Source organism: Quercus lobata, chromosome 12 (genome assembly GCF_001633185.2).
Source record: "Quercus lobata isolate SW786 chromosome 12, ValleyOak3.0 Primary Assembly, whole genome shotgun sequence".
Taxonomy (NCBI): Eukaryota; Viridiplantae; Streptophyta; class Magnoliopsida; order Fagales; family Fagaceae; genus Quercus; species Quercus lobata.
In genome coordinates, this window is record NC_044915.1 from 42188835 (window position 1) to 42203651 (window position 14817).

Here is a 14817-nt window from a genome sequence, read left to right on the forward strand (position 1 = left end):
TACCAATCATTGATTTACTATACCTTCAAAATACTAAATAATTGCTTAAGGAGAGAGAGAGAGAGAGAGAGAGAGAGAGAGATTCAACATAAAATACTTAAACTATTCAATTAATTTTTTTTTCGAGAAACTAAAATTATTCCATTATTGAACTCATAAGCCCAAAAAAAAAAAAAAAAAAACACACATATCTTATCCCAAATTAATTTAAAATAGCAAAACAATGCGTCCCATATTAATTTAAAATAGAAAACAACTTATTTCAATCGTTAAGCACACCATCAATCTCGATTGATGGAAGAAGTACAAATATTCAAAAATAACAAGTTTCTATAATGTAGAGAAGAAACTCCTAGAGAGAAACAGCCTTATTGCTTGATCGAGGCACCTTCTTGAAAATAGCCCATACAATATCAACGTAGAGCGGTAACTGTTGTATGGCAAAGAAGACTATCGGCAGGCATGTCATTGCATATACTGGAAAGGCCTTGTCTTTCAATTTATTCCTAAGCATAAAGTAATGTCCAGCACAAAAAGAAATCAACATTGATGTAATTGATACAAGGAGAGAAGTTAAGCCAAGTAGAAGTTTCTTTGGCAAGTCTCTACGAAAATCTTTTTGTTCATACCGAGAAGTGAGGATGGCAAGAAACGAGAACAAAGCAGTGATGGAGAAGCAAAGAGCAACGAGTGAGGAGATAGCAAAGATGGTGAGCATCGAGTGGCTTTCAAGGTTTGGTGTCCCGTTTGTTTCATTGATGCTGCCCGGGATAGTGGTCGATGAGGCAAAGGCAACGGTTGCAATGAGAGCAGCCACAACTGAGCAAGATTCAGAGGTTTTGTTTAGCCACTCACCTCCACTTTTTACTAATTCCTCGTGAGTTTCGTTGAAGATTTCTTTTGGGGTCATGCCTTCCTTGTTGACTTGATAGCAGAAGTGTTGCGGCATGTTGTCTTTTACAAACTGCATGCATTAATATATATATACAAATAAGAATCACTAACTCATGCATAAGAAATTTTTATAAAATATTACCTTTTTTTTTTCGTAAATGTAGAATTTAGTAATTATGGTAGTTATTAATAACCATTATTATGAATGTGTTTATATATTAAATTATCTAATCTACCATTTAAATAAAATAAAACATATTAAAATTTTAATGGAGGGTGTAAATATAGGAAATTAAATAAAGAATCCTTATAGAATTTAAATTCAATTAAAAAATATATAACAGAATGAATGGAATAGAAAAATATGGGTTTTCAAAAGTTTATGTGTGGCAACATAAGAAGAAATTAAATTTAGAGAGGGAGAAAGAGTTTATTGATTAACGTTAAACCGTGAAAAATAAAAATTTATATACATATTTTCAATTTTTTAATGAAAAGTATATAAGAGATGAGGGAATTTTTTAAAGAGAGGATTTTGTGCACACCCGTACGCAGTAATTACTATATACAATGTTAGGTGATTGCTAAAAAGATGTGAAAAGTGCTTGCAGGTGGTGGCATTTGTTACGATGTGTTGTAATTACATTGTGTGATAAAAATTGAGGACAAAGCTGATTTTGAGTTCATACCTCATACCACTTGATTTCCCACTGCATTTGCAATGCGGCTCCAGGAATTAGCCAAGGCTTTTGCTTTCCTATCTGGGCTGCCAGATGCAATGCGTTGTTTTCATTCGCATCCACTTCATGAATTAGTTTACATTTCACAAACTCTTGCTCGAGCAGATACTGTAATACATGTGTTTGCCTGCTTTCAGCGGCCAAAAGAACAATATTTTTATCTTTGTTCATGTAATTAATGGCCACTGGAAACTCTTTGAGTATGTACTCAACCATCTCCGTAATACCATTTCTTGCTGCGAGCAATATGACTGTCTCTGTCTTTTCTTTGCTTTTGTCATTAGTGTCAATTGGAAAGTTTTGAAGTATTTGATCGACCATTTTCGTGATACCATCTTTTGCCGCAACCAAAATGGGTACCTCTATCTTTGCGGTTTCACTCATTTTCCTTTTCTCTGGCAGTAAAATAAGTAAGGGTGTCTCTGTCTTTTCCATTTTTGGCGTTTCCTCCTTTCCTGCTTTTAACAAAAGGATTAATTATAATTGAGATTTCTCTATCTATAACTCAAATCAATTGATTTCATATATAGCTAATGTACTTTCACACCTCTAATATTCTTTTTCTCTTCTAATTCAGTTTCGGAAGGGAGAGCACTGGGACTGTCTGTTTGTGATGGTAGTCTCCCCCAAGTTTCCGGCCGGTTGATAGTTTGCCCAGGATTCGACCCACTTGTGAAATCGAAGTTAGCTTCTTTACCTTTTGTACTTTTCACAAGAATTTTCATGATTTGAACAGAATATACATGCTTCTGTTTTATCCTCCTTATACCCTCTGATTGTTATGATCATTAAATATAATATATATATTACAAAAAGGCAAATATGTTAATTAGGTATATATTTACTTAAAAAGCTAACAAATTGACACGATCATGATGATGAATGTAATTGAAATCACATTAATAAAATTATTATAAATAATTATATGTTCTTTTATATAGAAAATAATGATACTTTTTTGTGGTATGTGTTGTGTTGGGGTGGGGGGTGTTAAAAGTAGGTTGAAGTCTAATACAGTGACATACCATATCCAAAACCCAGAATAACCCGGATGAATATTGTGTACAAAAGACGGAAAATGTTAAAACAGTCCGCATAATGTCTCCGTAGAAATTCATGCTTCGTAACTAATCTCGGAGCTTGAGATTCTGTTTCTGTGCCAAACAAAAATAATTCATCATAATGTGCAAATAACAAGATTTTTTTTCTTAAATTTATTTTTAGTAATATGAAAATAACATACATTCACATCCGTCTTTGTAAAATAAAAAATGCTCCTTATTTTGCCCGAGCAACCCCGAAAGCCATCTTCTCAACCAAAAAAAAAAAAAAACTCCCATATCAATGACACTCTATGTATAATTCCATTAATAACTACTATAACCATGTAAATTTACATAGACAATATTCATTTTGCATTTAGCTTTTTATTCTTTTTTTACGTATCCCAAGAATGAATGAAGAGAGTGGATAGTAGTTCCTAACTCTTTATGATATCTACAAAATATTACGTTCAAAACTTCTTGTTAGCATCTTGAAGCTAATCTCAAGGGATATCTCATTGTAATAACTTGGTGTATATGGGAAGGGAGGACTACATGCTAGCAAGACATAGAAGCCAAAATAATATTTTGGCCTACCATTTTTTAGGTTAAAATTTCAATTTATGGTGTTCAGCTGTCCATTTTATGATAATTACTCTTATCATCAAGATAAGACACCAATCAAATTTTCATTTTTTATGTAGGAGGATTTCAAACCTTAGATCTCTTATTTGAAGACGAAATTTTTTATCACTTGAATTAATTGGAACTTGTTGCATTAGCAACATTTGAAGGTTAGTAAAGCATTCAACTCAAAATTTTAATAGATGGACCGGACCAACTACCCATATTAAATCCAAAACCCAATTGATTTTGAAATTTTTCTAACAATTTCAACACAAAAAATGAGATAGAGGATTTGTATTAAGAAATGTATAATATCAAAAGGAATACAAATCTCTATCCCAGTTTTTGTATTTCATTTTATACTCAATCAATCATAACTTATTATGTATTCTTTTTTTACTATCTTTGTAAAATAACCATGGTTTCAAATGAAATTAAAATATCTAATACACGACCTACCACAATTGATGCATAATTTCTTACCTTTTCGTTCTGATTGGCCAGTAACGTTCTGTGCGTTGGGATTCTCTACATCTTCATTCCGGCCTTTGCATCTTTCAATCACTAGAAAAAGGAAAGCACTTCCGTTACAAACCTAAAGAAGAGAAAAATAAATCAACAATATTTTCATGCGGGCATTTTGGCTTCTGTTGTATATGTTGAAGTTTTAATTATTCTGTTTAACTCATTTATGTAGTAAAGCTAGAAAATAAATTAAATTTTTTTGATTTTTGCACATGATTAATTAGAGACATCAATATCACTGAATGGAAGGTATTGTGTCGGCCAAAGGCAAATGGAAGGTATTCGTGAGCTTCAATCGTTCAATGACTACTTGTTAGCAAAACAGTGTTGGAGGCAATCCACAACCAAACCTTTCTACTACCCCAGGTCTTAAAAGCAAAGAGTACCCGTAGCACATTCTTGGAATCAGACTATAAAAAGAGGGGCTCTCATGCATGGCAAAGTATTATGGGCTAGGATGCCTGGACATGGACAAGGACACAGGTACAGGTACGAGTACGAATATAATACAGCTGAAGAGGATAAAATATAAGCCTGACAGGCCTGTGGTAATGGGCCTGCCAGATTGGAATTGTTGGGCCGATGTAGAGATGATCCAACGCTCATTGAAGGCCCATCGCTGAAGGACACAGTAAGGGCCCTTGATCTAAGGTCTCTATCGCTCATTGCCTAAAACGCCCTAGAATCCCAATATGGAAATCCGAGCACAAGGGTGATTCTAGAAGACACGCACACTGAAAGTAGATCTCCTCTACAAGGAAAAACCTTGCTCACCACGCTCGGAAAGACTTGAAGTAGAGTCCCATATGGAAAAGACTTCTACACCAAAAAGGAAAAGTTGACTTTCTACTACTATAAAAGCCCTAATACCCTCGCAAATTAAGGTACGCATAATTTACCCTCTCTAGCACTCTAGAATTGTGAGAATAATTCTAACTTGACCTTCGGAGAGTATTTGGCCGGCATCACACCGGTGCTCTTTAAGGTCTTCGGTTATTTTGTTGTGCAGGTTCACTTTGAGTCGCGAGTGCTGTGTGACCTATTGGTGATATTTTCGGCATCATCAACAGCAACACAAGCAATTTTAAAAAAATTATAAGATGCTACGGCAAATTATGTGGTGTGTTATAAGTCCTAGTCTTGCTGTTTCTGTTTTCTAAGTTGTAGGGTATGCCTTGCTTCTTATGTATTTAGTTTTGTGTGCTCAATATTATTGTCTTACTTCTTAAAAAAAAAAAATAATAAAAAAATAAAATTAAAATTAAAATTAAAAAATAAAATCACCGACATGATTCTTAAAAAAGAAAAACAGAAATAAAATAATGGAAAAGCAACTTCATGAATCTTGTAAACCTAGAGTTAAATGATACTAGAAAAATTTATTCCCTTAGCATTGGTCTGAACATTCTTGCATTTCCCTAATGACTTAATCTCATGTTCTGTCACCGGTTTTACAATAACTTACTTTTGATTAATTAAAGTAAATATTATTGATTGTCTCAAAGATTTAAGCTATTAGGATATAATGGGATTTACTGATTGTCCCAGAAGCTTGGTAGGATTTACCGATTATCCCAAAAGTTTAAATGAGAGGTAGAGTGAAGGAGATAAGGATCGAACTCAGGATCTCATACTCTGATACTTTGTTAAATTAACGATTGTCCCAAAAGTTTAAAGCATTGGAATATAGTAAATTTAATTATTTAACCACACAATTTTAACAGTAAATTTAGAATTTTCCATTCCATACCGGATTGAGCCATCTTCAATAGCACTTGATAGAACGTAATACATGTTAGGTAATTCTCTGGGAATTTGTGAGTAATGTCTTCTACGGAAGACCCCTTAGTGACTAAATCAACCAATTCTTTACGAACAGTTTTGTGCTCCAGCTCTTCAACATATATACCTTTCACACATCAACAAAGGATAACGATAGGTGATGTTGGACAATGGATAACAACAAAGGAAAAGTACGTGTAATGTGGTACAACTTCGATCTCCAAAATTGAAGAGAGTTTGTGATTTGAATCTAGACAATTGAGTAATACTTACAATAATATATGATGCTCTTCCACCATCCAATATGAGAACCACTTTTGAAGACCGAAGGCTTACTTGCTAGGAGATCCAAAGGGGTGATTCCTTGCTCGTTCACAGCATAAGCAAGACTAGGTTCCATTTGAAGTATCTCAAACGCAGAATCTGTCAATCATAACAATTAAAACCTGTCAGTAATGCATAAGAAAATACTCAGTATATAGAGGTAATAGCAGTATGAAAAGAAGTTAAGCAAAATGCTTACCGAAATACTCCCACATAATGGCACTGTGAAGGGCAGTCTCACCATCATTTCTTCTGTAAGCAGGATCGATTGATTTGAGGTTGGTGTCGGAGGCTTCCAAGAGTAACCAGTGGAGATAAAGGAAGATTTGTCTGTTACCATGAAAAGCGGCTAAGAAGAGAGGGCTCTCACCAGCATTGTTACGAAAAAATTCTTGAACCGCTGGATCTTTAACCTCCAAAAACTCATCAAGTTTTGCAGCAAGGAGGATGCATATGTTCAATCTCCCCGTTGATGCTGCCACATGCAAAGGGGTATTCCCTTTATTGTTTTTTGTCCATAAACCCAACTCCGAAACACCGATAATTACATGTACAAGCTGTTGAACCTTTTCTTCTGGCGCAATGGAAACAGCTACGTGCAATGCCGTGTCCCCTGATGTGTTGATCCTGGCCTCAATGGCTGATAATGTGTGTTGCTTATACATCTCAACAACCTTCCCCCAATCACCTGTCATGGTATTCTTGTTCAAATTGAGAGCAAGCTCATCGTGATCCACTTCCTGCCTATCTTTTTCCATTTCTTTGTTACTACTAGGAACAAATCATGAATAATATTAGATATAAGAATTAAGAAAGGATCACAGGATTTTGTACCTCGCAATAATGGAAATGTGTTATCAGCTTATGAGCTATATATATAATGACAAGGGAGAGGAGAGAGTGAGTGAGAGAACTTGCCCCTTTTCTTCAACAAGAAAAGACAAATAACACACCAAAATTAATAGGAATATAAAGCACGGAAACTGTTGTTGCACACACGGAAGTGCACACAACCACATACACAAGGCGCATTTTGAAAGTACAATTTTAGTTATAATTGTTAAATTATATAATTTACAATTTTGTCATAACTTGTTCATATACGTAGATTATTTGTGAATGGTGGAATTATGGACCCGCATAAATCTACTTTTTTTTTTCATTACTTACAACTCGCCACAGAAGCAAGTTAAGATCAAAGTTGTGCAAATTATTGTGGTAGTAGGAATTAGGATAATCATGCAAAATGTTTTGCTTATATGGCCAAGGCCAACTTGCAAATAATAGGTTGGACCCTTGACTTGAAGATTTCTTTGCTTAAGCATGCAAAGCTCCTTGAATTTTTAAGATGCTACTAGTATTCCGCATGAGCATTAGTGAGTGGTATTGCCCTTTTTTTTTCTTTTTTCTTTTTTTCATTAAAAATAATTATATCCTGTTGTCTCAAATAAGCTTGAAAATGATACAACAAAATGCTTGAAAGATTCAAAATTAATGTAAAGGGGATAATGCTTAGAATGTGAACCCAACTTTTTTAATTGAGTAAAGATGATGTTGAACAAAAATGAAGTCTTGCCACAGCAAGTTGAGCTTGAGATGAAGGCAATATTTCACAAGTTTTTCAAAAGGTTAAAGAGAATTTTGAGTTGATTGAATGGATAAGAAAAAAATAATGTTAACTTGAAAATCGTTAGGACTATTATGGAAGATCTAATCAAATTCAAAAATGTGGTGAAGATAGGACTGATAAGTCCAGAGATTTCATTTACATATATATCAAAGTCCATTAATTTTTGAGAGATGCTACGTCTAAAATATTTTTAAAACAAATCACAGTTGATTAGTTGTTATTGGTTCAAATTTGAAACTAATACTAAAATTACTTTTTTGCCCTAACAATAACAACCAATAACAACCTACCACTTAGGATTTATTGTAAAAATGTTGTAGAAATATTGTAGACATGTCATTTCTCTTAATTTTTTGGATGTAAACTGTAAAAGAAAAAAAATGAACTGGTTATTAGTTATCGCTTCAAATCAAATAAAACGCAAAGATAAGAATTTGGATTGTGCCGATTTATCCAAACATTTGTAATATTTAAAGTACTTTTACTTTGTTTTAAGTTAAAAACCAGACGAAAAAGGTTCCCCCCCCCCCCAAATTGTAGAGTAAGTTATGTAAGATAGAATATATATATATATATATATATATATATATGAGGATAAATTTTTATTGTCTACTTAATTATTTTATTATATATTTTTTGTATTTTAAAATTAAGGTTTTTATGTCCTTATTTTAATTGTTTTTTAGGGTTTTCTGAACTAAATTAAAGCTTTTCTAGAGTAGTATACTAGTTAGGATCAATCTAAGAATACTGTTACATTGTAATTAGGTTTTATGGAGCCTATATATTGACACCCTAATTAAATTGTAAACGAAAACAAAAATCCAATATATATTGACATTTTTTCTATTTTCCTGATTCATTATAGATTAAATGTTTATGTCAAGCTAGGGCTAGATCTAACCCTCTTATATCTTCTGTTTCACATTAAACAGCACAATGAATCTTTGTCACAGCTCTTTAGCAATAGAATTTAACCTTGTCTTTTTTAAAGAAGAAGAGTAGGGTAGGGGAATGCAGACTTTTTCGAGAAGGACATATGCTTTAAGACCAATGAAAATAAATTTGATCTAGAGATAGGATCTGTGTGGAAGTTATAAAAAAAATGGCAATATGTACTGGTTCTATAATCTTAAGCCTATTTCCATTTTTTTCTCAAAAAAAAAAAAAAAAAAAAAAAAAAAAAAGAAGCCTATTTCCATTTATGAAGACAGTAAAAAGCGCAGAGAGAGAGAGAGTGCATAAAAAAAAGAAAAGGACTAAAGAAAAAAAGAAAAGAGAAAAGATTACTTATGCTCAAAACTGGTAGTGGTAAGAATATAGAATTTTCCTAAAAAAGATGTCTTGTAGCTCATAGTCGGACTTTTCACTTTCCAGCCCAACATACTTGTGTTGACTAAGAAAAAAGAAAAAACTCGTTAATATGCTTTGCAATTAAATCTAGATTCATATTAAAAAATAGAAGAAAAAAAAAAGTCAGTGGCCACTGCTACGGGCATATAATGAGTAAGGATATATAGATTTATTGAAAATCTAAAGCAGCCATTAGAAAAAATTGTAAAGCATTTAATCAAAACCATCATGCAACTATCTGGTTAACTGGTTAAGATGAAATAGAAGATTTTCCTCCAAGATGGTTCTCATATCAGATTCCTAATTAAGTAACATGCAATCCACTTTGCTTCTGATAATGAATCTGTCTCAAATATTTACATCTAATCTTTAGATACGTGTTTTTCAAGTTATCTACGAACAAAATTCCTCTTCCTTAATTACTATTTTAAGTTACATGTATTACAAGTTACACGTGAATTAGGAAAATGAATCCCTGCATGCCCGTGTTTCATAATTCACATTGAACTTTTCTTTATCTTAACTGGGGAAGAGAGGGAGATTTCTTTAAAAGAGAGAGAGACGAAAGTAATGTGCTATCTGTATATTACCGACATGAGCAAAGTAGAAGCATCTTTCCATTTACCATAAGCTCACAGCTTTCTTTTTCTTTAAATCTTTTTCCCCCTTGTTCTGAAAACTTCACTTTGTATAAGTTAAACTGTTGTAAGATAAAGGAAATAGCAAGATAAGACAAAAAAATAAAAAATAAAAAATAAAAATTGTGAAAAATGAAATTATATATAAGCTTCTTCTTCAAGTGGTCATCTAATATCATCACTTGATACAAAATATAAGTAAAAAAACACACATTCTTATCTGAACTAACACATACATAAAGATACTTCAGTCGGTTTAGGGAATTACTTACACTAGGATATTTTATGTCTCATCAAGTATCTTATGATTGTCTCATTATAATCTTGCAAAAGAAAAAACCTATATGGTACAAAACCTTTGAGAAAGAAAAATAATGCAATCATTATATATCCTTTGGAGAATTTACTCCATCATGTGAAAACTAGCAAGATTTGGACTGATATGGTGTGTGGCACCAGTGTTGGGAACCAATTAGAAATCCGATAAGGAGTATCTCTGAAGCAAGGTGTGTTGATTAATGCGTCGCTAGGTAAGAGTAGCAATGATAATAGGTAGCGAGTGTATGATTGAAGCCATTACAGAATTGAAAAGTTGAAAACGAAAGCCATTGTCGTTAGGGTACGATTGTCCCCGTGTGACCACTGGCCAAACCTGCTCGTTCACCCAATTAATTACATTTCCTGGTGGTTTAAACTAAATCAATTTATGGGCCAATTTCATGGGCTTTGTGCTATTGATGGGTTCCTTGGGCTGAGTTTTAGTTTTTCGGCCTATTCATTTGTTGTTTAAAAATTTGCCACTAACAATTTTATCTACTTCTCAAAGGATCATTCTGGATGGTTAGTGATGGAACTGGGCTTGACGTTAATTACAGAAACAACCTGGATACCCTCTTTAGTCTTTAGAAGGCCCTTAACAACACATTTTGTTCCAATGATGTTAACAAGTGTCGGACCTTATGCAAAGCAACCCAGCCCAATGGTCAATGGGATAGAGAAAAAAAAATCTTAATCAGAAAGGTGGTTTGACAAGGAGACAGCCCAAAAGACAAGCTCCTTGACAAACCACCTTTCTGATTAAGATTTTTTTGACAAGCTCAACTGGGTAAACGGTAATTCAGGCCCCTACTCATCAAGGCCAGCCTACTGGCCGGAAAGAGCGATTCAATGAAACAGGCCCACTTGACAAAGTGCAATTCATGAAGGATAGAAGCTTCTGATGTGAAAGATAGCATGGAGATTGGAGAATCCTCCCCACCAGGTCAGTTTTAAGTGAAAAGTTCACAATAGGATGCACAGCTCATCCTCTAGGCAAAGAAGAAATAGAAACCTTAGAGTACCTATTTATAGAGTGCTCCATCACTAGAATCGCATGGTCTCTCTCCATGGCCAATTTGATTCTATGAACTTCGAATTCAAACTATTGTGGATTGGATCCAAGTAATACTACCCTTCAAAGGCTCTCAATATACCACAAAATGAGGAAAATAACTTCATATTGTTTGGTGCGTTTGCATGTGATGAAATTTGGATTAACAGGAACAATTAATGTGATCAAATCAGAGGAAATGCCTGACCCTATAAAAATTATGGAGCAAATTATATGCGTTTATAGGAACCACCAAGAAACATGGGAATACAAAGCCCAAGAAAGTAAAAATATTTGCATCTGAACTCGCCCTCCTCCCTAGAATGTATAGTAGAATTTTGATGCAAGCAACAATTGGAAAATACAAGGCCAGCCTAGTTTGGGTGGTAGAGACCACAACTACAAGGCAGAGGTAAAGTTTATCTGGATTGAATTAATAGAATGTACTGATCTATTGATTGCAGAAGCAAGGAAAGCAAAAGAGAAATGACTCAAGACCTTATTATTAAAAGGTCATGCACTGACAGTTATCCAAGCAATCCAAGACTCCTCTTTAAATCCTCACCCGTCTATTGAACATGTGGGGCCCCTAACCCCAAAAAAAAAAAAAGAATTAAGGCTAATACTTATTTAGATATGTACTTATTCAAAGGCAACAAGAAAAGCGCGGGTATAGTGGACATATGCGCGTTTTTGAAACTGGTATAGTCCTCTTTTTTTTTTTTTTTTGAAACAAATTTGAAATACATTACAAACTGTACTCAAAAGTTATAGTAACTTTTAAGAAAAGTGGTAAATTATACTACACATATGACACAACAAACCCTTTTAAACAATTTGAAACACACAAGTATTTTAGTTATCTTTGTTAATAAACATATATTATCAATACCTATTATGGTTTAAAACCTATAGAAGAAAACAAAATTAAGGAAAAAAGAAAATAAAATAAAATAGCAAGATTTTTAATCGAAGAGAGAGAAAAATACACTATTGTTATAAATTGGAAAACAAATGATAATAGGATCTCAAATTTCTTTTTTGTAATAAACAATAAAGTGTTATAATATCGTAGAAAATTAAATATTGAATTTCAAATTAAGTGTAATATTGTAGCTAAACTCAAAAGTTTCAAATATAAAAATGTTCATTGTATAGTTTTAATTATTACAATTTAAATATTTATGAGTCCATATTAAACAAAATAACAGAAGATTATGTAAGCAACATTTGGTATTTATGTAACTACTAAAAATCATCACATTTGTTAGTTGACATTATAATTTGAAATGTTGCAAAAGACACTTTATATTGACATGCACGTGAGTGATTGCAAATGTCGTATATGAATTTTTCCCTCCTTTTAAATCAAATCCTGGCACATTACTTAATTAATTAGGAGTCATGATAATATACAATTTTATAATTTTAAGGTTACATTACATATAGGAGCATATTCTTTTTTTTTTTTTTTTTTTGATGATAATAATAATAACTACATTAAGAGAGTTAGAAAAAATATTTTCAATAAACAAGTTATTATATTTTAATAACTTATTATATTAAGGTAATGGGCAATAGCATCTTTGTTGTTTAGGGGAAGGAGGGTTTCGGCTTCGCCAGGAACATAGGTACATATTCTCGGATCTCTGTAATTAATAAGAGTTTGTGATTTGTAATTTGACAATTGAGTAATAATAATTACTTTTTTTATTTTTAGGAAAGAGTAATAATAATTACAATAACTAGTCGCTAACCCGTGCGATGCACAGAAAAGTTTTTAGTAACTATAGAATTTCAACAAATCAAATGCTTTAAAATTTGAAAATCTTAAAGAACTTACATTAGCATTCATCAATTTGTTTACAAAACCAATGCTAAATAGATCTACAAATTGCATTCTCGTATCCACTGTCATTTGCAAGGTGACAGGATTCTTTTCATTATGGTTTGCATCCTTCTATCCTTAAAAAGCTTTAAGAAGTGTCATGCAGTCACTGCATAAGAATGTGTATAAGGTTATACAAAATTCTATCATTATAATCAACATCCTAAAGCTAATATTCAATCCAAAAATGTGTAACCAATGTTACATATTAGAGTGTTGTAGAGGGCAGAGAGAAGAGCAAACATTTTCTTACAACCACGACCATAAGGCTTAGAGTTCTAACCATTATTCTAAGGAACCCAACAATATCAATAACCCAAAAAGTATTGTTGTGATACATTTACTTTAGAACAAATATATTCGAGCAATCAAAATCAAGCAAATCTATCTTAAAATAACAATTTCAGACATAATCACACAAACCTACTATGAAATTCTACTTAAATTGTCTATTGCTTTCATCGAACTATTTGATTAACAAAAATACAAACATCACTTAGTGTAAGTAAAGCCAATAAAAATCACCAAAAAAGGAAAACCATCTTGCTGGGAACATCACAGAGACCAATAAATTAGACAAAAATATAAAATTAAATAAACTCATTTCCAAACATGTATCTATCAAAAACTCAAAAATATATAACAAATTTTCTTCTATCTTCATTTAATATAAAAAAAATGATAAGAAACTATTGTTCTAACTTTCATAAATTGCACTTATATGTATCGCTTTCATCAAACTATTTGATTAACAGGCATACAAACAGCACTTAGTGTAAGTAAAGCCAATAAAAATCACCAAAAAAGGAAAACTATCTTGTTAGAAACATCACAGAGACCAATAAATTAGATAAAAATATAAAATTAAACAAACTCATATACTAACACATATCTATGAAAATCTAAAAAATATATAACAAATTTTTTTCTATCTTCATTTAATAAAGAAAAATGACAACAAATTGTTATTCTAACTTTCATAAATTGCACTTATATCCTTTTTTATAAGCAAGCAAAAAATGAATAGCTCCAGTTGTAATAACAAAATTGGAAAATTCTTAATGGAAGAAGGTAAGCTGTCTATGAATTCAGTCGAAGATATAAGAGGCATATGAAAGCAATAATAACACTAATCAATCAGTTATCCAACCTATCACACACTATCCTTAAGTTGATCCTAGGCACCTATTTCGGAACCCATGTTATAACCTACCATTCAAGAACTTAAGCGTAATTTGCAGCATGAGCTTGGAACTTTTTATTACATGACAATGATGAAACTACCAATTTTCAACTCTCTCCTAAAATAAAACTTTTGCTCTACTGATATGTTAATTTCCCTTCTCAATTGGTTTGGAATTCGAAGAAACAAAAGCCTATAGCAAAATGTAACACTAAAAAAAGAGCTAAAAATAATTGGTAATTTGCCAAAAACAGTTAATCAACTTCATGCAATTCATTTATAAGTAATGTAAGTTAGAACAAATAAGTAACTGTACTAAATATTACATTTGTGTGTGTATATATATACACACACACACATTGCACATATATTTTCTTTCACGTTTTCACACATATTTTATAAGATCCTGGTAAGGCACCTTAACTAATGGTTCATAAGCACTATTTACCACGTTATAAGCTCATGAATGTTAAACACAATTTAATGATTTAAACATTATAAAATAAGTGGAAACTAAACGAAACTCACCAACATTTTACTTTTCACACTGAAAATCAAACCAGCATCAACAACTGCAGTTGGCTTTAAATGCTCCAATAGCCTTGATAGCCATTTAGACATCATTCCAAATTGACTACAAATGGCTAATTACTTACAAACGGGCAAAGCAATCTAATTAATTCATATAGGTAAAAAACAAAAAAACAAAACAAAAGAGCATGGCCATTATGATTGATAACTCAATTGAACATGATCAAATTAAATAGAGTGAAACTCCCTGCATACAAATTCAAGCACAACTTCTGTGTTATTTGTTGCTA

The 14817-nt window shown here is 32.3% G+C and overlaps 1 protein-coding gene across 3 annotated transcripts; it reads right to left on the minus strand.

Moving 5' to 3' along the window:
- Window positions 1-203: 203 nt before the first annotated feature.
- LOC115970953 lies at window positions 204-6848 on the minus strand. 3 transcript variants are annotated; one of them, XM_031090594.1, is made up of 9 exons: window positions 6770-6848; window positions 6135-6679; window positions 5885-6034; window positions 5580-5738; window positions 3788-3868; window positions 2660-2788; window positions 2182-2406; window positions 1584-2089; window positions 204-964 (listed from the first exon to the last, which is right to left on the minus strand). In XM_031090594.1, the coding sequence occupies exons 2-9, from the start codon at window positions 6628-6630 to the stop codon at window positions 353-355; spliced, it is 2358 nt and encodes a 785-aa protein (XP_030946454.1). In that variant the 5' UTR covers window positions 6631-6679; window positions 6770-6848; the 3' UTR covers window positions 204-352. The 3 variants fall into 3 exon arrangements, with proteins under 3 accessions (XP_030946454.1, XP_030946455.1, XP_030946453.1); XM_031090595.1 differs by lacking the exon at window positions 6770-6848 and having other exon boundaries at window positions 204-506; window positions 630-964; window positions 6135-6760; XM_031090593.1 differs by lacking the exon at window positions 6770-6848 and having other exon boundaries at window positions 6135-6760.
- Between the last annotated feature and the right edge of the window lie 7969 nt (window positions 6849-14817).

Bases quoted from the DNA above. Each gene is read 5' to 3' on its own strand.
- LOC115970953 (XM_031090593.1), bottom strand. From the start codon at position 6,693: ATGGAAAAAGATAGGCAGGAAGTGGATCACGATGAGCTTGCTCTCAAT. The intron at 2,789-3,787 runs GTAAGAAATTAT...TGTTTGGCACAG, and splicing joins TGGCCAATCAGAACGAAAAG to AAACAGAATCTCAAGCTCCG. The intron at 965-1,583 runs GTATGAACTCAA...TAATGCATGCAG, and splicing joins GGGAAATCAAGTGGTATGAG to TTTGTAAAAGACAACATGCC.